This window comes from Pristis pectinata, chromosome 1 (genome assembly GCF_009764475.1).
Source record: "Pristis pectinata isolate sPriPec2 chromosome 1, sPriPec2.1.pri, whole genome shotgun sequence".
In the NCBI taxonomy this organism is placed as follows: domain Eukaryota; kingdom Metazoa; phylum Chordata; class Chondrichthyes; order Rhinopristiformes; family Pristidae; genus Pristis; species Pristis pectinata.
The window spans coordinates 107,696,944-107,719,425 of record NC_067405.1 but is presented as its reverse complement, the minus strand read 5'-3'; the positions used below and the strand labels follow the sequence as shown (position 1 = coordinate 107,719,425).

Below are 22,482 nucleotides of genomic sequence, written 5' to 3'. Positions count from 1 at the left end.
GAGAGAATGAGTCAAATTATTGTAATATAGTTATTTGGTGAAGAAATAATCAATGTTAGGGAGGATTGGTTAATGGAACAGAAACTATTTTTCTTTGTAAATAAAAATAAAATGGTGACATTTATTTTCATATTACTGTGCAAGGCTTTTCTCCCCAAATGTTACAATCAACTTTCCAGAAAGCATATTCATCAGCTAAAGGATGCCTAGAATTTGAAGAATAAAACAAATGTCAAATATTATGTACATATAGAAGAAAATTCTGCATTTTTTTATGAAGGACATTTCTTTTCTTCAGCAGAGGACACTAAATCAAACAACCCTCCAAGTAAATCTACAGGATCCTATGCAACCTCACAGGGTCATTGCAAAGTCCAAACACAGCTAGGGTATAAAGTTAGCTTTTTGAAGACCTGAACAAAATGTCTTTAAGAAGTTGATCAGACGGTTCAAGCTTATTGTGAAACCTATATACGGACTCATACCATGGACTTAGAGCAACAACCACTGTGAAACGCAACTTCTACTCTAGTTGCTGGTTATAGCACTGACCCTGCAATTCAGGTAAAATATTAACATGTTTTCCTGATCGTTTCAAGGAAGTTTCTGTTTGAAATGAATGTACATCAGCTCGCTGTGAAGTTTACATCCATGTAAATAATCAATTTTATTTGTAGTTATAATGGTGGTGGAAAAAGTTATAAATACAAAATTTATTTAATGGTAATTAGTATTTCATGCAGCAAATATTCAGTAAATTAGGCCATAACTATAATTGGGTAGCCATACAAAAATCTGTACTCCATGAAGATGTAAAAAAAACTTGGTCTAATTTAAGTCATAAATGTTTTTTCAAAAATGTACATTATGTGTTTCAGTTGTGAGATTAGTTCCCTGCTCTCACAACTCCTCTCACTAAGGCTTTCTATTCAACCCGTTAAGTTCAGGATCGATGTACAGAAGATTAAATCATTTAAAAGTGATATAGATCCATAGGCTGTACTTGTATATATCTGTAAGAAAACATTTTATTTTTATAAAATACCTAAATTAAAAACATGAATTACAAAATATTTGTTTTATTCAGAAATGTAAAAAATTGTTGTACGTTTTAGTTAATCATTTTGGGTTAATTTATTGACAGGAGAAAATACTTTACAATTATATCATTTTGCTTTGAATACAGATTTAAATGAACTTCCTCTGAAAAAAAATATTCTTCATGTTTACACAAGTTTATTGAGGGCAATGTAACATGATGTTTTTAAAGAAAATGCGAGTGTTTTAGTTATATTTTGTTCTGTTTGAATCAGAAGTTTTCCTGAAGCCAGGCAAAAGAATATTCATAAACCAAGAGCATAACTGCACCTCCTGGAGATAGAGAGGGATGAAAACAGAGAAAGTGATCAATGCAACTTAGTAATTGATGTTAAAAATACAAATTATTAAATATAATTTGTCTTTAAGCTAACATGTTTGGTTAGAGTATATACATATATTGGAATTACCTGGCCCTAGCCGCATGACCTTAGGAACCAAGCCTTTGTACAATGCAAAAAACCTATCAAATGCAAAATATATATATTTGTTAATATAGGAAACAAAATACTCTAATGTTTGCTAAGAAATTCTGTTACGTAATAAAAGAACATATTCATCTATTCAATCTTTTCCCCCTTTGAAATAAACTTTTTGTTTAATTCTGTTTAATATGCTCTGAAAAAAGGCATCATTTCCTTAAAAAACATAAATGATGCAAGACAATCGATAATATGATGGTGGAAATCATGAGCCAAGATATTTTTAAAATTTATTTCTATGTTATGCTTTACAATTTCTGAACAATGCAGCGTGTGAGGATTTTCGCACATTAAATATATTTTAGAGAAAACTGAGTAAATTTAATGATGGGAATTATATTTTCCAGAGATTTAATATGGACTTGTTTAAATTAATTTTATTTTCTTTAGCCCAGGTACAATTAAAATTACATATATTTTGTTTAAATCTCAGTCTAAATCCTGTGATGTGAATTCCATTTTGCCCATTGGATTAGAGAAGGCTCTGTAATTTACATCAACGGCGAATGAAAACCCACTCAGATTTCGGATACCTTTACACCATGGCACCAGAAGACCTGGTTCAACCATGTCCATCCCAGGCCTGCCCCTGAAATAATTAGTGCTGCCCCCTCTCTGCATCATGACTTCCTGGTATGTGAGATGCTTCTAAAGTTAAAAATAAAAACTGCAAATAAAGGCTAAATTTCTGGACATTTTGGTGAATTCCCATAGTGAATATAGAAGGGACATCCAGGGTCATAACTTTTACCATGCAGTTAATTGGATGAAAGCTTAATGGAAATGTTAAGAGGATTCAAATGTCAAACTAAAAATAAAGACTCTTACCCTTCCTCCCTATGGATGGTCTTGATAGTGCTGAAACATGTTCTGTATTTAATTTCTCCTGACTTGGGCTGTGGTCCCTGGATCCTGCTCTTTGCTACATCGAAAGGTATATTGACACAAGAAGCAATCGTTCCTGACAAAAATCCGATCCCAAGTTTCCTCAGGAACTCAATTGAAGGGTCCTAAAAAGAAAAGAGAAACATATAATTTGTTTTAGGGAAAAAAGAATGACAATTAATCAAATATCTACATGGCTCTTTTTTTGTTATTCCACCTAAACACATTAAGGTTCCCCATACTCATGCTCAGTTTCTTGACAATCATACTGTTTGTATTTTTACACATGTTCTAAATCGTTGAAACACACATTTCCTCACAAAGGATTTATAAACAAAGTTCATAAAAAAGACTGCCTTGGCATATGGGGATGATTTATATAATTAGACCTTACAATGTACTTAGTATTACTGTATCAAAACATGAGAAATCCAAGCAACCGTATTAGCTAATTGGCCAGAATACTTTACAAATGACAGCAACTTCCACCATGAAATCTACCAAAATACTGATTTGTACATGAGATCTCCATATGTTAAAAAAAAATCCTCATTCTAGTGTCCTGTGTTTTTGTTCTCTTTCCTGCATGCTTTTCTCTTCAGATTTTCTTTCATGTCTAAACTATCCAGTCTATCAAGAAGTAGAAGTTTCCTGTTATTAACAATCCACATTAGTTCAATTATAGCAGTGACTGAAGTCTCGTCTTTTTGGAAAACAGCAGCAACTAATTTAATTGACCTGAAGTATTTTTACAGTACGCCACTACTTCAAAATGCTGCTTGTTTCAGACTTTTGCCATGTACAGATTTGCACTGTTAGATTGTAGACATTTCAGCGATGTTTTATGTTGATATATTCAAATCTACACTTCCTTCTGTTTTACATTAGTAATTATTTATGCAGGCCTGCCATCCACCGAAGTTTGATGGATAATTAAATATAATAGTGTAATGATTTACACTTGCAAAACATTGAAGTTCAATATAACATTAGTTATGGGCAACTTTTTGGGAGATTAGTAAACTAAGTGATTGATAAAGAAAAGCTATGACAGATGGCCAAATGATATATTCTTCCTGAAGCCCAACATAATTAGGGCATTGTGACATATGTATTGCCTTAGTTTGAATTCAAGATTTGCATGAGGAAATGAGCTGAACTGGAGTGAAAGGAACATGAAAATCCACTGCATGCACATGCACTAACAGTTCCTGGTTTCTCTTTCACTATTTAATATTGGCTATTCACTTAGATCAAATAATTACCTTATTTGCTGGAATAATATTCTTCACGTTGAAGTAAAATCCAAAATAGATCATGTTGAATACACCATGCCGACCTAATGTTGCTGTCAGACCCTTGTTTAGGCCCCGTAGTCCAAAACCCTGAGTTCGGATTACTTCACGTGCGTAAGCAAATGTGGATGGCTGCTGTATTGAAACAAATGTCACACACCATTATTTTTAGATTAAATAAAAAATCTAAAATCTAATCACCTCATAATAATTTTGTATTCCTCTTAAGGCATTGAACTATTAGATGGCAAAACTGTTACAATTCAAGATCCAATGTGAGATGCAATTTTTTTTAAACTGGGAAAGAACTCCTGCAGTGGGCTGCTACTCATTGGAGCTGAGGAAAAGAGAAGCAGGAGTGGGCCGTGTGTGTCTGCATCTGTTCTGCCATTCAACTCACTCATGGCACACCTTCAAGTTTTAGCTTGCTCCCCAGATTTCTTGATTTCCTTGGTGTCCAAAACTCCAGCGATTTCAGCCTGGAATATATTCAGTTGCTGAGCACCCACAGCCTTCTGACGGTAGAAAATGCCACAGATTCACAACTCGAAGTGGAATTATTCCTCCACAGTTCAGCACTAAATAGCTGACACCGTACTATGCAAATATGGTTAGAAATTCACGACAGCTCGTTTTTTCACATGCGGAGTGAAAAATAGACCTAAGTATTTATGGTGCATGAATGTGGTTAAATAGCACAGATCATGCTACATGGATAGCCCTTCTTGGCTCTTTTGTGTGTGTGATGTATTTGTATACACAGCATATGGAGCATGGATAAATGACATAAACCCCATGCAACACTCATTTAGATCCTCAAGGCTGAAATTCAATGGCAGATTGCTGATTAAGTCATCATGAGTGCTCCTGACAGGAAAGGAATTATTAAAACATTGGTAACATACATAGAACTTGCACTTATGGTTTCATCAACCATTCATAGCTTTAGTGGTGGCGCAGATGCAGATCAGCTCAGTTCCTTCCATGAATCAGAAATTGCTGCTTTAACGGTGTGGGAAGTCTGGGTGAGAAATTTTTAGTTGGGGTCTTGTTGGATCTGCAGCACATTGAGGAGCTGGAGAAATGGGCCTGAATGCAAGCCAGACTTGTCAGAGTAAGGAGCAGGAAGGAAAAAGGGGACCTTGCCACATCAGTCTATTATTCAACAGTGCACAGGGAGTTACGCCCCACCTTTAACTCTCCGAGGAGCAAAGCACATAGAAGTTAAAGTTCGTTAAACCAGTGGTGACAGAAATCTGTCACTCTCTGCATGCAGAGCTCCATCCATGCATCTGTGCCTGTAGATGTGAAGGCCACGATTACCCTGACTTTAGCTTACGGATTGTTCCTGGTGCAGTTGTTAATTAATGACGTATTTCACAGGATGCAGTATACCACTGCATCAAAGACATCACTGATTCTCTCTATTCAAAGAGAGCAACCTTCACCTCTATCTCCCTGTGCAGACACCAGCAAATGCTGTGGGCATTAGGTTTGTCAGGATCATGGGATTCCCTCAGGTTCAACATTTGACAAATAACCCTCTAGTAGCACTTGGGACTCCCCATGTGATCTTGAACTCTACATTTATGTTCAGTGTGATTACTCTTTGAATGTGCAGTTTCTCTGCAATGATAAGGTGAAATTCCTCATGGTGAATATCATATATCCCTGGAGAACACTTAACTCTTCCACTCCCAGGTAGTTTGCTGTGTCCAACATATCTCAACCATCATACCAAATGGAGGGCTTGCTCTTGTGCGACAAGGGCTACCTACTCCTTCCTTAGTCTCCACCTGCACCCACCTCCTCCCATCTCCCAATATGGCTCCTCATTGTGCGATGGACAGAGCAAGTAGAGCATAGAGGAGAAAGTTTTTGGTATCCTCAACATGATGTTCTGGTGACTGGGGCATAGCGGAGAAGGATTTAAACTTCATTGTTACAATCTGCATGCTCCACAATCTGGCAACTCTGCGGCACAGCTTTTAACTACAACTGTCTAGCAAGAGCAGAAGACACAGCAGTTGGTACAGGAGGAGGAAGACAAGGCTGGTAATTGTTGTCAGCTGCTGGATATAGAAGGGGCCCTCTCCAAGTTACTGCTCCAGGTACCAATTGCTAGGAATTTTCTCTTGCCCAGGGAAATGTTGCTACTGAGTGTGTCTCAATGTGTTTGTATGATATGCATGCCATAGTGGAATAGCAGTGTGTGCATGTAGCCGTGAGATGCCTGTGAGTGATGGAACAGAGTTGACTGTGTGAAGGCAGGTGTGTGTTATTTGCAATTGTAGAATTACTGTAGGTGTCTAAACTGCAAGGCGTTTAAGAAGCAGTACAAGTACATCAGTTGGAACCTTGGTATTGGTATTGGTTTAATATTGTCACATGTACTGTGATACAGTGAAAAGCTTTTGTTTGCATGTCATCCAGACAAACTAAGCTATGCATAAGTACATCAAGGTAGCAAAAAGAAAACAGAATGCAGAAAATAGAAGCTAGTGTTGTGGCTACAGATGAAGTGCAGTGCGGGCAAACAATATAAAGTGCAAGGGTCACGACGAGGTAGATTGGGAGATCAAGAGTTCATCTATAGTGTATGAGAGGTCCGTTCAAGAGACTGACAACAGCACGATAGAGCTGTTCTTGAGTCTGGTTGCATATGCTTTCAAGCTTTTGTATCTTCTGCCCAATGAGAGAGGGGAGAAGAGAGAATGACGAGGGGTGAGAGGGGTCCTTGTTTATGTTGGCTGCCAGGAGAGACTGGTTTGTGTGATGGCTTGGGCTGCATCCACAACTCATTGTAATTTCTTTCAGGCTTTGGCAGAGCAGTTGCCATATCAAGTTGTGATACATCAGGATAGGATGCTTCCTATGATGCATCTATAAAAATCAGGATAGGATGCTTCCTATGATGCATCTATAAAAATTGGTAAGGACTGTGCAACTCCACTAACCTTGACTGGATGGATGAGGTAATTACATTTTTTTCTACTGAGGGACCTGACCTGCAATGCCTTACTTCTGGCACTGATCTCTTGGCCACTTTCTCCCTTTGCTGCCTTCATGTCAGCACAAGGCTGGAGGAGAGGGGAGGGGTATCCTCCCGACATCTTGGTGTCAGGAGGATACCCCTGGATATCATCCTGAAGGAGGGTCCTGACCCATAATGTTGATCGCCTGCTTTTCTCCACAGATGCTGCCTGGCCTGCTGAGTTCCTCTAGCATCGTAATGTTTTTCATCTTGGTGTATAACCCACTTTGCAGCACTCATCCTCCTTCACCAGGACATCCAAGTTGCCATTCTTACAGCTATTTGCTGATCCTATATTACCTGCAATATTTTTAATGACTTCAAGCAATAGTGTGAAATAGTGACTATTTCTCCTTTAAGAGATGAGAATTGATGTCAATTATCGCTGTTTCAATTTCACACGTGTGTGAAACAACAAGTTGTTAAACCAGACTAATGGGGAATTTGAAATGCTTTGTTTATTAAATATGCACATACTCCTGCACAAGGAGCATGGCACAGGGACCATAAAGCCCAAGAGCCTCGCCGTCCATTTTAGTGAATGATTTTAAAGAACTGAAGATTTTCAAGGCCTATGACTCTTAGTTCTAGAGTTAGTCCTAAGAAACGGATTTGGAATCATCATTAGGCTAATATTTTAAAGTAATCTGATTAGTTAATAGTTCATTGTAATATGGCAACAATGAAAATGATTGTTTCAAGATTTTAAATGATTTTAGTCAAAACGTGAAATAATGTGGAATATGAGCACTGCTCTATTATAAATGTCTCCTAACAATTATTTCAGTGAAGTGTTCAGCCTTATACATAAAATATGGCAAGGCTTCCACTCAATTAGGAGAGAATGGATGAGCCGATTCAACAATCATCTCATACATGTTGTCAGAGTCATCCTCTCCTGAAATTTCCATGGGGAATTTTTCTAATCATCTATAGTAACAAATGGAAAATTGGTGTGAATTGTCATATGATCCATTTTTGCAAGATTTTGCCAGTTTTCCACTGTTAATACAGCTGGAAGGTGGGAAAGCTTTGCAAACACTTTAGCCCTAAGCTTTTTAATCAAAGAGGCTGATTTTTTTGTTCTTCTCATACCTAGTGGGAGGCAGACTACATACAGACATACACTTTATCTGCAATAACCTGAGCTTGTCAGTATTTTTAATTGATATGATTGTCCTAACCTCAATGTGGCCCTGAACATTTAATCCTGTCAAGGCTTCTGTGGATGGTATTACAGCTGCAACAGCAAGCTCAGATACATGCGGCAGCAGGAATGGTCACTGCCTTCAGTTCTTCCTGGCAGCTATTCAAAAATAACAGCCAGGAGGCTCAGCCCAAAGACAAGCAAAAAGATACTTAGAATTTTGGAATCCCCATGTAGTTCCACCTACTCTGCTTAGATGCTGATCTGAAAGTGGGCTAGAAACAAAACCTAACAAAGTGGACCAAAATTTGCAGTCAGTAGTTAAGCAATGGTGCTCATCGTTGACCCAAGAAAAAACAAAGACTGCAGTCATGTGGCAAGAATTTCTCTTTTCCAATGCCTGCTGCAATTAGGCATCAGATCAAGGAGATCTCTGCGGTTTAACCAATCACATTAAGGAATTCTTACAGTCAGCTCACTGGAAGCAAAGAGTATAACTTTTTCTCCCTCTGCTAAATAAAAAGTGAAGTATACACATGGGATCATAAATAAACTGTTCAAAAAATGTTTTTATTTTAAAATGTCTTTGCCTAGAATTTGGATCATGTACAGTACTGATGAAGGATCCTGGGTCTGAAATGTTAACTGTTTCTCCATCCACAAATGCTGCCTGACCTGCTGAATGTTTCCAGCCTTTCTATTTGTATACTAGGGAAGTTATTGATGCTATGTACTTAAGCAAGCACAATCAAACTGAGTGGTTATGCAAACAATAATGCCAAATGAAATTTATTACCAATACATTTATACTATCTGATCATCCTAATAATTTCCCCTTGAGTGTTTTCCAACTGGGCTTCCTGCTGCTATTATGGGAACACCACTTCAATCTGTGATTATTGCCAGGTTGGTGAAGGACTCCTCCTGTTCACCTGGTCTATGATGGAGCATCAACATGGGCTGGCTGGCAACTCAAAGTGATAGACTGTCTCCTGGGTTACAGGCAAGGACATTGTCCAAGAACCAGTGCTGGGAAGAGAAATGGTGCCATCCCGAGCGAGGGCAGCAGTCCCATATTCCACATTGCAACTGGAACTTATGGGATTAGACAGATGACAGGCTGCTGTGTTTGCTGTGTGCCAGCTCCTCCCTCGCCACCATCCAGTGACCCAAACAGCCCTACCAGGTCAGATGAAGATTCACATACACCTCTTCCAAACTTGTCTAATGCATTCGGTGCTCTCAATGTAGCCTCCTCTACATCAGTGAGACTAGGCTGGACTAGGCTTTTGCAGAACACCAACACTCTGTCCGCAATGGCCATCCAGACCTCTGGCTGCAAGCCATTTCAACTCACCTTCCCATTCCCACATGGACTTGTCTGTCCCCGGCCTTCTCTACTGCAAGGGTGAGGCCAAACACAAACCGAAAAAACAGCACCTCATATTCTGCCTGGATAACCTACAACCCAATGGTACGAACGTTGAATTTTCCAACTTCAGGTAACGCACGTTCCCTGTGCTCCTTTATCTGTCCTCCTGGTCCCCACCCTACCCCCTCCCTTTCACCCAATTTCATTCCCCTCCCCCACCTGGTCCCATCTGCCTATTACCCACGCACACCACACCTTCTGGTTCTCCTCTTCCCACCTCCAACTGGTTCCATCTGCCTCTCATCCCTCCCTTATCTGGTTTCACTTATCACCTTCCTTACTTATCAGATTCCAGCATCTGCAGCCTCTTGTTTCCACTCAACACTTTCCAGTCTCTGTCTCAATTGCCACCTTCCCCTCACCCCACCTGGCTCCATCCACCCCTATTTTCTCTTTCCCTATCTTGTCTCTACCTATCACCCACCAGCCACTGTCTCCTGACTCCACCCCTCCCCCACCTAGCTCCATCTGTCCATCATCTCCCTCCTCACCTGGTTCCACCTATTGCCTGCCAGCTCCTGCCTCACCCGCCCCTCTCACCTCTTCATACTGCCTATCTTTCTTCTACACTCTCAGTCCTGATGCAGAGTCTCGACCCAAAATGTCGACTACCCCTTTGCCTCCACAGATGCTGCCTGACCCACCAAGTTCCTCCAGCAGTTTATTTTATGCTGTGAACCAGGCTGGACAGCAGGTATTAAAACCTCTTACTCCTTGCCAACACAAGTTATCAGTGCCTACAAGGCAGCAAGCTGTCACTTGCTAGCAGCAGCATGCTCCTGTTTGTCAGTTTTCTGTGCTTGCAGAACAGCAATCTGCCTTACATAACCTCTCCTTATTCTAAACAAACAGCAATATTCTCCTGGAGACAGAAAGTATGGCTCTGATAGAGTAGTAGAAGATGTTGGATAGCCTCCAACTATGTCTCCAGGGAAACAGAAACCTGCCTGCGTGGCCACTGTCAGGCACAAGTATTAGCACTGGCTGGCACAGAAATGCATGGCAATCCCAGAGTGTAAGCTACGCACGGTTGCGGACAGACTCTCCTACAACCTTTGAAACCTCCTGCACTTTGCAAGCAGGCCAGCGCAGTAACATTCCTGTATTTTCTACAGTATATACAATATTTTATATAGCTACATACAAATATACTTTCTTCTTGTAGTCATCATCCAAGCCCTCTGGGACAGTGCTAATGCACGGACTTACTCTGCAAAGCTGGCACTCTTAACTTTCCTTTGCCTCTGATTTGACTGCAGTCTGTTAGCACTCAATATTTCTCCATGTGAAACTTGGCCCTCTAAACCAGCCTTTCAGCTGTTGCTGCACCAAACTCTCAGCTGGCGTTATGTGCTATCAGATGCATTCTCCCCCTCCCTAGGGTGGTGAAGCTTGCAGGAAATGAGGGGAGGGTGCAGGCATTGACAGCCTCCAGTGATAGAGATGCAATGAAGAGCATGATATTGAAGAGGTATGTGTAGATTGGGGGAGGCACAGATGGTCAAGGTCCAGAGCATTTTGCATCCCAGGGAGATTTAGAGCTTCCTCAGCTGCAACAGATGTGGTGGCCTGTAGGACACTGATGCCCTTCAGGAGGAGGGCTCTCTCCTTCAGCCTGCTGAGCCTCTAGTATGGAAGGATCCACATTAACTTAGAAGTCAAAAGGAGAATGATTTTTAAATTACTAAAGCAGTTTACATGTGTCTGTATGGTGTCTGTGTATGCTTGTGCAGGTGCACTCACCCTGATATACCAAAGAATTTCGTCATGGAGTCATAGACAAAGTCATACAACACAGAAGTAGGCCAGTCAGCCACACAACTATCAAGTTCCTATTAATACTAGTCCTATTTACCAGCACTTGGTCTGTAGCCTTTCATGCATTGGCAATTGAAGTGCTCATCTAGATACTAAAATGCTGTGAGAGTACCTGCCTCCACTATCATTCAGTAACGGCATTCCAGATTCAAACCATTCCTCAGATTATCCCTGAATCTCAAACCCTTTACTCTAAATTTTAGATACCTCTGGTAGGGAGAAAAGTTTCCTACCATCTGCTCTATCTGTGCACATCCATCAGGCCCCTTCAGCCTCCTCCACTCCAAGGAAAACAAATTCAGCCCAGCTCATCTCTCCTCATAACTGAAACACTCCATCCCAAACATCCTGGTGAATCTCCTCTGTACTCTCTTCAGTACAGTCACCTCCTTCCTGTAGTGTGGCAACCAGAACTCCAGCTGTGGCCTAACCAATATTTTATAAAGTTGTACCATAACCTCCCCATACTTATATCTGTGCCCCAGCTAATAAAGGCAAGTTATCCCTCATGCCTTCCTCATATCCTCATTTCTTTTGCTGCTATCTTTAGGGATTTTTTGCACTTGTACACCAAGGTCCCTCTGTTCCTCAATACTCCCCATCACTCAATCATCCGTTGCACATGTCTGCCTTTATTATTCTTCTGAAAGTGCACCCCTGCATTTATTAGGATTAAATTTCAGTTGCCATTGTTCTGCCCTTCTCACTAACTGATCAATACCATCCTGTAGCCTATGACTATCCTCCTCAGTATCAACAATACTAGCAATTTTTATGTCTTCTGCAAACTTACTAATCTCCTTTCCTATGTTAACACCCAAGTTGTTAATGTATGTAACAACAAGCAAGGGTCCCAGCACTGATCCCTGTGGTACAACCAATGGTCACAAGCTTCTAATCACAAAAATAACCCTCCACCATCACTCTCTGCCTTCTATAACCAAGCCAATTTCGGATCCAATTTGCCAACATGCCCTGGATCCCATGGGCTTTAACCTTTTTGACCAGTTTCCCATGCAGGACCTTGCCAAAGGCCTTAATGAGGTCCACATGTCAATTGCACTGTCCTCATCAACACATTTTGTTATCTCTTCAAAAATTCAACCAAATTCATCAGACAGGACTTCCCCTTAACAGAAGCATGCTGACTCTCTTTGATTTATCCTTGCCTTTCTAAGTGCAGATTAATCCCTCATAATCTTTTCCAATGACTTCACTAGCACTGATGTTAAACTTACAGGCCTGCAGTTACCTGGCTTATCCCTGCTGCCCTTCTCAAATGAGAGTACCACATATGCTTACAATCATCTGGCACCTCATCTGTGGCCAGCGAAGATCTAAACATTTCTGTCAGGGCCCCAGCAATCTCCTTCCTTGCCAGTACCTTTAAGCCTTCTAAGACATCAAATACCTCCTCTTTTCAAAGATAAGATGTTCAAGAATTTCACCATTTTCTTCCCTGAATTCTCCAACAATGTCCTTCTCCTCAGTGAATACAGATGAAAAGTATTCATTTAAGACATCACCTATGTCCTCTGGCTCCACACATAGATTGCCTTTAATAGAGATAAAATGTTTTGGGATTTCATTTAGTCTGATATTTTATGCCCCCTCTTTGCCCTCCTATATTTTTTGTGCCCTCCTACACTTTCTATACTTTTGAAGGGCCTCACCAGTTTTCACTTCTCTATACCTACCACCCACCACTTTTCTTTATCCACGTCTCGATATCCTTGGACTTGCTGTCCGCACCTTCCACATTTATGGTGGTATGTTGGCCCTTGACTCTCGTTATTTCACTTGTCTAATGTAGACTTACTTGTAAGTAGCTGAATTTCTACCCCCAATGGACAACCTGGCTACCCGACCCAAGCTCAATGTGACCCTACTACTTGTCAGGATCATGATGTGGTGCGTGGTCAGGTTCAGGGCGTATCCAGGTCAACGTGACTTTGTGTCAGCACACGGTGGCCATGGTAACCACGAGGCCTGGGAGCACACAAGGCATTTGGCCTAGGGTGGGAAGGTGATTTCTGGGTGTCAATTTCAAGTTTGACTCAATGTCAGTGGCAGGGCATGATACCAGGCAAAAGGAGCGGACAAAGAACGCTGCCTGTGCTTGGGCCATATTTGCTGGGTGTCAGCTTCCAGTCAAACGATGACACCCATCCCTGGGGAGTGCAGAAGGGACTTCACCTGGACTTGGAAGACATTTATCAGGTGTAATATCTGGCTCAGTGTTAGGGCATGATTTCTGCAAATGCCTCCTGGTTCAGCTATCTCTGGACTAAATTATAAGTACTCTGGATTGGGTCAGTCTTTAATTTTATTCTTGAACAAACCCCTACTGCAACGGTCCCTGATGCAGGGTTTAATCACTATGGCAAGATACTTCTTCACCAGCACCTGCTGACTCTGTCATTTCAAATGTGGATGACCTCTTGGCATTCCTGGCAAACAGGAGTTGCCTCCTCCACCTCATCCACAAAGATGCAGATGCATGGGCCTTCCCCCATCCTTCAATCTATCAATAAACCAGAAACACACAACACTTCCAGCAATGCTGTGATTTAGTAAGTAGTGCCAGTTAAGGGCTGGAACCCTGCCATGCTGATAGATGCATTAAATTCAAGTCGCAATTGTTGGGACCCACACAGATTGGCATTTAAGGAAGAGCTGGGCAGTGCAAATGTGCCTGCACATTTTCACCATGGTGTTGCAAGGATGAACACCAATTATTCCACCATCATTACTGTGGCCATTATCTTTTTACCCTCTCAGTGAACTTGTTGGAAAGTGAGACAGAAAGGCCACTGCTGTGATCATTTCTGCAGCCTCAGTTCTACAGCTGCCCTTTGCTGATGTCTGCCACAGTGCAGTTACCCAGCTATTCTTGTTCTTTGTTGATCCCAGGTGCATGCAAATGGGGCAGACTTGGATATCACTGGCCTGTACATCTTTGTATCTAGCAGCTAAATCTTTACCAGAAGAACCTCCAAGTAAAATATGAACGCTATCTCCCAGAGGCCTTGCTGGGTAAAGAATCAACATGTGAAGTTGAACAGTGCAGATAAGCAAGTTCAGTGCAGACTAAGTTAACTACTGTAAACTGCAGCACAGCAATGAAGTGCCTCAGGCACAGGAGAACGAAAGTCAAAAGTTTCTTTATCTTCCTGCAATTATTTATCCTGCACAGCATACATGTGAATTCAAAGTTATATGCTGCAATGCCTCCATTTGTTTAAATATGAATATCTGGAAAAAATACACAATAAGCAGTGCAACCTCAAGCGGACTTGTGCTCCAGCCAAGATATTCCAGTACAGCCAGGACATAAGGATCGACCTGGCGAAATGAAAGATTGCCCAAGTATGTCCTGTCACCACAAAAAAACATGAGGAGTGCAATCTAGCCTAATCACAACCAATTAAAATAGCGATGCAAGCTGTGGTTGACACTGGAATTAAGCAACACAAGCTCATGTATATCCCGGTCACTGGTGCTTAGTTTGAGTTTTGAAGGGAACACTCGGTGAATTCCAGAGCTGAGGCGAGAATGAATGCCTTTGACATCAAGGGAGCATTTGCTGAATGTGACATCAAAGATTTTTTTGAAATCAACAGACTAAGGTCAAGGAAATCACTGGTCCTACCTCATACAAAGGAAGATGGCTGTGGTTGTTAGTCAGTCATCCTAGCCCCAGGATATCATTGCTGGAGTTCTTCAAGGTAGTGCCACGACCCAACCATCTTCAACTGTTTCCTTTCCTCTGATATCAGATATGAGTCCATTTGCAACTCTTAAGACAATGAAAATTCCATGCACACACGCAGCAAGTACTCAACAACACTCCAGTAGGAGCTGAAATGGCAAGAAACATTCATGCCATACACTGACATGCCCTGGTATATTCAATATCATATAACCACCATTAATTCCTCACCATTCAAGGTGTAGCTAAACTGAGCCAGCTATATAAATGCTGAGGTATATCTGCAGTTCAGAGATGTAGGATTCAAAGGGAGTGACTCACCTTCTAATTCCCCAACAATTATGTTTCTTTATGATGGCTGGGATCAAACCCTGAATTTCCCTACCTAACAGACTGCTTTGGTTAAAGAAGATGACTCATCACACCTTCTCTAAGACAATTGGGCTAATATACACATGCCTTGCCACTAATATCCAAAATCCATGAATATAAAGAAAACTCTTCCCGCTGGTTGTAATATTACTGCTGAGGAGAGAAAAAATGTAGAATAAAAAAAACTTTAATTTCTTCAGATTTTATTAGTAAACAAAGCAAGCTCCAGTACAATATTTTCTACGATGTATCACAAGAGAACTTAACTAAATTGACATGAATTATGCCCGAATATTTTTTTCCTACTTGTTTGCTTGTTTTAGTTATTTCTGTATTTACATATATTTATTAAATATTGAAGAAAATCATTAAAAAATTCAATGTTCAAAAGTTGGTGTAAATTGGTAAAGCTTGTCAGGAGCAAATCACGACAAGGTCTACATAGAACACTGCTCATGTCCTAGTTGCTGATTGGACCATGCACCAGACTCCAGAGTGCCAAGGGCCAGCGACATGGGCATTCCGTATTCAACTCAGCTAAGTACAGCAAGATGGGACCTCAGGCAGCAATTCCAGGAGACAGGTCCAGTCCATAATGATCTGGCAGTAACTGTCAAGTTTTTTCTCATTAACTACTTACTGGATATCTGTTTTTGGCATGGCGAAAATAATTACATAGCAGATTTCTGATATACCAGTCATCTTCATCTACTAAGTATCCTACACCTTTGTTAAGAAATTGTTTGACATGTCACAGCCTTAGCCTGGAGTTATAATGCACTATATTTAAGGAATGCATTGGTGCCTTGTTCCACAGAAAAATAAACAATTCCTGGAATGTAATTTGATTCCTTGTTCACATATTTAATAGGCAAATCTTCTCCCACATTGCTTTTCAAAAAGTATGGTCCAATTAAGTACATTAAGTTTTATCGTATTTAAAAAAGGAAAACATGTATCATTTCTAAGGAGAATAACCTGAAATTTTGAATTCTATTCACAAGATTAAGAGATCTCTGTGGAGGTTTCATCCTTGGAGCTGTCAGCCATCTTCAATTAGCTTTTTTTATACAGGACCTGATCTGGGGACCAGAATTTGACACAGCACTCTGAGCAGAGATTTACAAATATTCTTGCATAAACACAGTGCACTGAGTTTTGCATTTTATTGAACTAAAAATACACCAAAAAATTGTTTTTTTAAACCTTATCTCACATTGCATATGAACAAATATATGTGACTCACTGATTTCTTGATCTATTACTTTTAATTAGCACTTATGCATGGGGAAAAAAAACTAGTGAATTCCTTGTCCTTGGGCATTACACAGCACTTCACTACAGTAAATGCCATCAACCATCCATGAACTATCTGTATCATCTGGCAACGTATGATGTCCTTAATGTGAACATGCCTGTTTCATTCACAAATTATTTAAGAGTTCCTTGGGTGCCTCATCAGAATCATCCAAAACAATCAGTGAAAGTTCTGAAATCCACTTATCAGACTTAATTATGATCTCTTCCTAATAATAATCACTTTGCATAAACAGTAAAAACTTCCAAACATTCTCCCCTGTCCTCATCAGCAACAAAGCACTTAAAACAGAAGATTTTGCTTAATTGTCCAAAACTTTATTAAACACTCTATGGAAATTCAAATTAGCACATTCATTGGGTAAACTAATGTTAGTTTTACTCACTTCTTCAAAGGGCTCTGCTGCATGACCTGTGAGTCCTGAAGCTCAGGTGAGGGTCACAAATAAACATTCCTTTACTTGAAACTCCTTAATACTTCCCTCTACAACTTAAAGCAAGCTCATTAGTACCAGATATTTTTGTTTTGTTTTAAAATAATGGTCCATCTGAAATCCCCATACACTCCTGACTGTGTGGCCAGATTCTGCTCTAACTCCATTTACAAGTTCACAGATGACACCACTGCAGTTGGCCGGATCTCAAATAATGATGAGACAGAGTACAGGAAGGAGATAGAGAGTCCAGTGGCATGGTGTCAAGACAACAACCTTCCCCTCAACGCCAGCAAAACAAAAGAGCTGGTAACTGACTTCAGGAAGTGGGGTGGAGCATACATCCCTGTATGTATTAATGGTGCTGAGGTGGAGATGGTTGAGAGTTTCAGGTTCCTGCGTGTAAACATCATTAATACTTGACTTGGTCCAACCACATAGGCGCTATGGCCAAGACAGCACATGAAGTGCTTCTACTTCCTCAGAAAGCTAAGAAAATTCAGCAAGTCCCCATTGATCCTCACCAATTTTTATAGGTGCACCATTGAAAACATCCTATGTGGATGCTTCACAGCTTGGTACAGCATCTGCTCGGTGCAAGACAACAAGAAATTGCAGAGAGTTGTGGACATAGCTCAGTCCATCATGGAAATCAGCCTCCCCTTCACGGACTCCATCCACATTTCCCGCTGCCTCAGGAAAGCAGCCAACATAGTCAAAGACCCTTCCCACCCTGGACATCCTCTCTTCTCCTCCCTTCCATCAGGCAGAAGATACAAAAGTTTGAAAACGTGCACCACCAGCTCAAGGACAGCTTCTATCCTGCTTTTTTTTAATTCCAAAATAAACTTTATTCATCATAAAAAACAAACTATATACAACAATAAAACTGTGCAAACCTTTACATTCATGTACGGATCAATCATTAGTGTTACCTTTTTATATAAAAAACACAGCACCGATGCCACTTGTGTGGCTCCCTGGGGTGCTACCCCAATCCCGTATTTACAATATTTAAGGTGCCTTCTCGCCTGCCCCTGCCCCTCCCTCTCCAGTGGCAGAAGAACCCTAAACTCTAGACCTTCCCCACCGAGCCCTTGCGTTGGCTGCACCCAGCTTTAATGTGTCCCTCAGCACGTACTCCTGCGGCCTGGAATGTGCCAGTTGGCAGCATTTCCCTACGGACATCTGGCAGTGATGGGAGACCAACAAGTTTCGGGCAGACCAAAGAGCGTCTTTCACCGCGTTGATGACCTTCCAGCAGCAGTTGATGTCCGTCTCCGTGTGTGTCCCCGGGAACAGCCCGTAGATCACAGAATCCTCTGTTACACAGCTGCTGGGAATGAAACGTGACAAGGACCCATGCATCTTTCTCTACACCCTCCTTGCAAACCCACAGCCCGCAAAGAGGTGGGTGACCGTCTTGTCCCCAGTGCAGTCCTCCTGGGGGCAGTGCGCGCTGGGAGTGATGTTTCCACCATGCAGGAAGGATCTGACTGGGAGTGCCCCTCTCACCGCCAGCCAAGTGAGGTCTTGGTGCTTGTTGGTGAGTTCTGGCGATGAGACATTCTGCCAGATGGTCTGGACAATCTGCTCAGGGAACCACCCCACAGTATCCATCGAGTCCTTCTCCTGCAGTGCCTGCAGGATGTTCCGTGCTGACCACTGCCTGGTGGACTTGTGGTCAAAGATGTTGGTCTGGAAGAACTTTTTTTTACAAAGGACAGGTAGCGCAGCAACGTCCAGCTGACTGGGACGTTGCGTGGCAACAGGGCCAGGCCCATCCTTCGCAACACCAGGGACAGGTAGAACCTCGGTACGTAGTGACATTTGGTGCCCACGTACTTTGGTTCCACGCACAGCCTGATGCAGCCACAGACGAAGGTGGCCATCAGGATGAGGGCAACACTGGGGACACTTTTGCCCCCATTGTCCAGGGACTTGTGCATGGTGACCCATCGGACCCGCTCCATCTTGGATCCCCGGATGAATTGGAAGACAGCACGGGTGATTCCCAAGCCAGAGGAGGAAGGAACAGGCCACACCTGCGCCAAGTTTAGCAGCCCTGAGAGCGCCTCACACCTGATGACTTCCCAGTTATTGAGAGGGAGCGCTGTTCCCACAGTCCCAGTCTCTGCTTCACCTTCCCAATCCGCTCCCGCCAACTTTTGTTGCACACCCCAACCCCTCCGAACCAGATCCCCAGCACCTTCAGGTAGTTAGGCCTGTTGGATGGGTCGGGCCAGTTGTGGAAGAGCATGGCCTCGCTCTTCATGCGGTTAACTCTGGCCCCTGATGCCAACTCAAACTGGTCGCAGATGCTGGTCAGTCTGCGAACTGACCTTGGGTCTGAGCAGAAGACGACGATGTCATCCATGTACAGGGAGGTTTTCACCTGGGTGACCTCACTGCCTGGCAACGTCGCCCCTCTGATGCTCTCATCCTTCTGATGGATTTGGCAAAGGGTTCTATGCAGCACATGAACAAGACAGGAGAGAGAGGGCAGCCTTGCCTGATTCCAGACTTAATGGGGAAGCTGTCTGTTTCCCACCCATTGATTTGGACTGCGCTACTGATGTCTGTGTAGAGTAGTTGGATCCAATTCCTGATTCCCTCCCCAAAGCCCATTTTGGAGAACACGTCCAACGTGTACGTGTGTGATATCCTGTTGAAGGCCTTCTGCTGGTCCAAGCTGACCAGGCAGGTGTCCACCCCTCTGTCCTGCACGTAGGCGATGGTGTCCCTGAGCAGCACGAGGCTGTCAAAGATCTTCCTGCCAGGTACAACACAGGTTTGGTCCGGGTGGATCACCTGTCCCAGAGCAGAACTGACCCTGTTGCCGATGGCCTTGGACAGGATCTTATAATCCACATTCAACAGTGAGATGAGTCTCCAATTTCTGATGTCCGCCATCTCCCCTTCTGCTTGTAGAGGAGGGTAATGGTGCCCTTCCTCATGGATTCTGACATGCTGCCAGACAGAAGCATAGCGTTGTACACCTCCAGCAGGTCTGGGCCCACCCAGTCCCACAGAGCCGAGTACAACTCCACCAGTAAGCCATCGCTTCCGGGAGTTTTATTCGAATCAAGGGAACGGACGGAGCCAGTCAGCTCCTCCAGGGTCAGTGGCTGGTCCAGACTCTCCTGCTTGCTGTCATCTAAGACCTCCGTGATAGAGGACAGGAAGTTCTGGGAGGCTGTGCTGCCTGTGGCCTTTTTTTCATGCAGACTGGCATAGAGGGATCTGCAGATCCTTAGTATGTCCATCTGCGAGGATGCTACTGAGCCGTCCTCTTCCTTAAGGCTGTGGATCACAGAGCTCCCGCTGTGCACCTTTTGGAAGAAGAAGCGTGAGGACATCTCATCCTGCTCCACAGAGCGGACCCTGGATTGGAAGATAATCTTGGAGGATTCGGAGGCGTGGAGCTGGGCTTGCCGGCTCTTCGCCTCTCGGAGTTCCTCCCTCACATCCACCCCCCTCGACTGCAGAAGGAGGAGTCGCTGCAGGTCTATCTGGAGTTGGCACAGTTCCCTCTGACTCTGTCTTGCTTTCTGGACCCCTCTGCGGGTGAAGAACCTCTTGATGTTCTCCTTTGTCGCTTCCCACCAGTGCACAGGGGAGTCAAAGGGGGGTTTCATGGTTCTCCAACCTGTGTAATCCCTCTTTAGTTCCTCAGTTCTCCCTAAGGTCAGCAGCTTGACGTTCAACTTCACATCCCCCTGCCTGCGTTCTGGTCCTCCTGTAGGTGGTAGGAGGCCCGAAGGAGACGGTGGTCAGAGAAGAACACTGGCATGACATTGGTGGATCTGACTGTGATTGGCTCTGACACGAAGAGGAAGTCGATCCGGGACCAGGCTGAGCCATCCGAACTCGACCAGGTATGTTGTGGCTGTGCTCCGCCTGCAGGGTTGCTGAAGGAATTGTGCAACTTGGCATCCTTTACCGTTTCCATCAGGAGTCTGGAGGTGCTGTCCAGTCTGCTGTTGGCACTGCCGATCGTCCAGCCGCATCGATGATGCAGTTGAAGTCACCGGCCAGCATGACAGGCTGGGACGTCGCCAGCAGTCGTGGGAGCTGCTGGAGGATGGCCAGCCGCTCGCTCCGCATGGGCGAGGTGTACACATTAATTAACCGGAGTGGAGTGTTCCGGTACATCACATCTGCCAAGAGGAGCCACCCCCTACCACCTCTTTGACCTCAGTGATTGAAAAGTTGCCCCCCCCCCCCCCCCGCATCAGAATCCCCAGGCTGGAAGCGCGAAAATCATTGCCCCCGACCACACCGACAGTCAGTGGGACCACCATCGCGACCACCTCTGATAGTTGCAGAGGTGCGGCAGCCCGCACTCTTGCAAGAAAGTCATCCTGCTGTTATAAGACTCTTGAACAGACCTCTTGTATAATAAAGATGAACTCTTGACCTCACAATCTACCTTGTCATGGCCCTTGCACCTTATTGTCAACTTACACTGCATTTTCTCTGGATCTGTAACGGCATATTCTGCATTCAGTTATTGCTTTTTCTTTTGTACTACCTCGATGTACCAAAAATGATCTGTATGGATGGCATGCAAAACAAAGTTTTTCATTGTATATGTTATGTACATGTGACAATAATAAACCAATTACTCTTTAGTCTTCAAGATTATCTCGAATAAGAATGTACTACTGAAAATAACTATCATTCTCAAGCAAAATACTGCAGACACTGAAATATAATCAGCAACCCATGCAGTTTTGAGGGAAGAGCATCAACACAAAATTTTAATTCTGTTTCTCTCTCCACAGATGCTGCCAGACTTGCTGAGTGTTTCCAGCATTTTCTGTTTTATTTTATAATAACCACATTTGACAACTTTTGAATAAATTGTCTAACTGGACTAGTCCCATTTACCCTGCGTTTGGCCCATATCTCTCTAAATCTTTTAACACATCAAGGGGAGGACAAGTACTTTTGTCATAGACACATGATGACATCATTTTGCCTTATGCCCACATGACATTAGCACATATCATAAATAAATATACCAGACTGTATGGGTACAAAATGAAAACAAGAGAAGCAACAAATTCTAAATAATGCAGATCTTGGAAATCTGAAACCCCCAAAAATACTGGAAATTCTCAGCATCTCTGGGGAGAGAACCAGAGTTAGCAATTTACGTTGATGACCTTTCATCAGAACTGTGAAAGTGAGTAGTTGTTTCTCAGACCGGAAGGAACGATACAGAAGTGACTTTCAAGGCCTTTATTAGTTACACTGCTCTTATAATTTACAGGGTACAGGGTGTAAAATTAAAGTTTGCATAGGTCATACTGGGAAATTTCACACATAATAGAGACAAATTCTGGATGACATAGCCAAAATGGTAAAGAATGCATAGCCACATGACAGATGATATTTAATGCAGAAATGATATATTTTGGAGAAAATAATGAGGTGGAAAACTGAAGATG

General features: G+C 42.7%; 1 protein-coding gene across 2 annotated transcripts in view; it reads right to left on the bottom strand.

Moving 5' to 3' along the window:
• Positions 1-788: 788 nt before the first annotated feature.
• Positions 789-22,482, bottom strand: part of slc25a21 (solute carrier family 25 member 21) — a 349,901-nt gene continuing 328,207 nt past the window's right edge. For both annotated transcript variants that reach the window (XM_052038253.1, XM_052037425.1), the window contains exons 8-11: positions 3,731-3,895; positions 2,409-2,590; positions 1,509-1,561; positions 789-1,371 (exon numbers count right to left, since the gene is read on the bottom strand). In XM_052038253.1, coding sequence (XP_051894213.1) covers positions 1,310-1,371; positions 1,509-1,561; positions 2,409-2,590; positions 3,731-3,895 — 462 coding nt within the window. In that variant the 3' untranslated portion in view covers positions 789-1,309. The remainder of the gene's footprint in view (positions 1,372-1,508; positions 1,562-2,408; positions 2,591-3,730; positions 3,896-22,482) is intronic.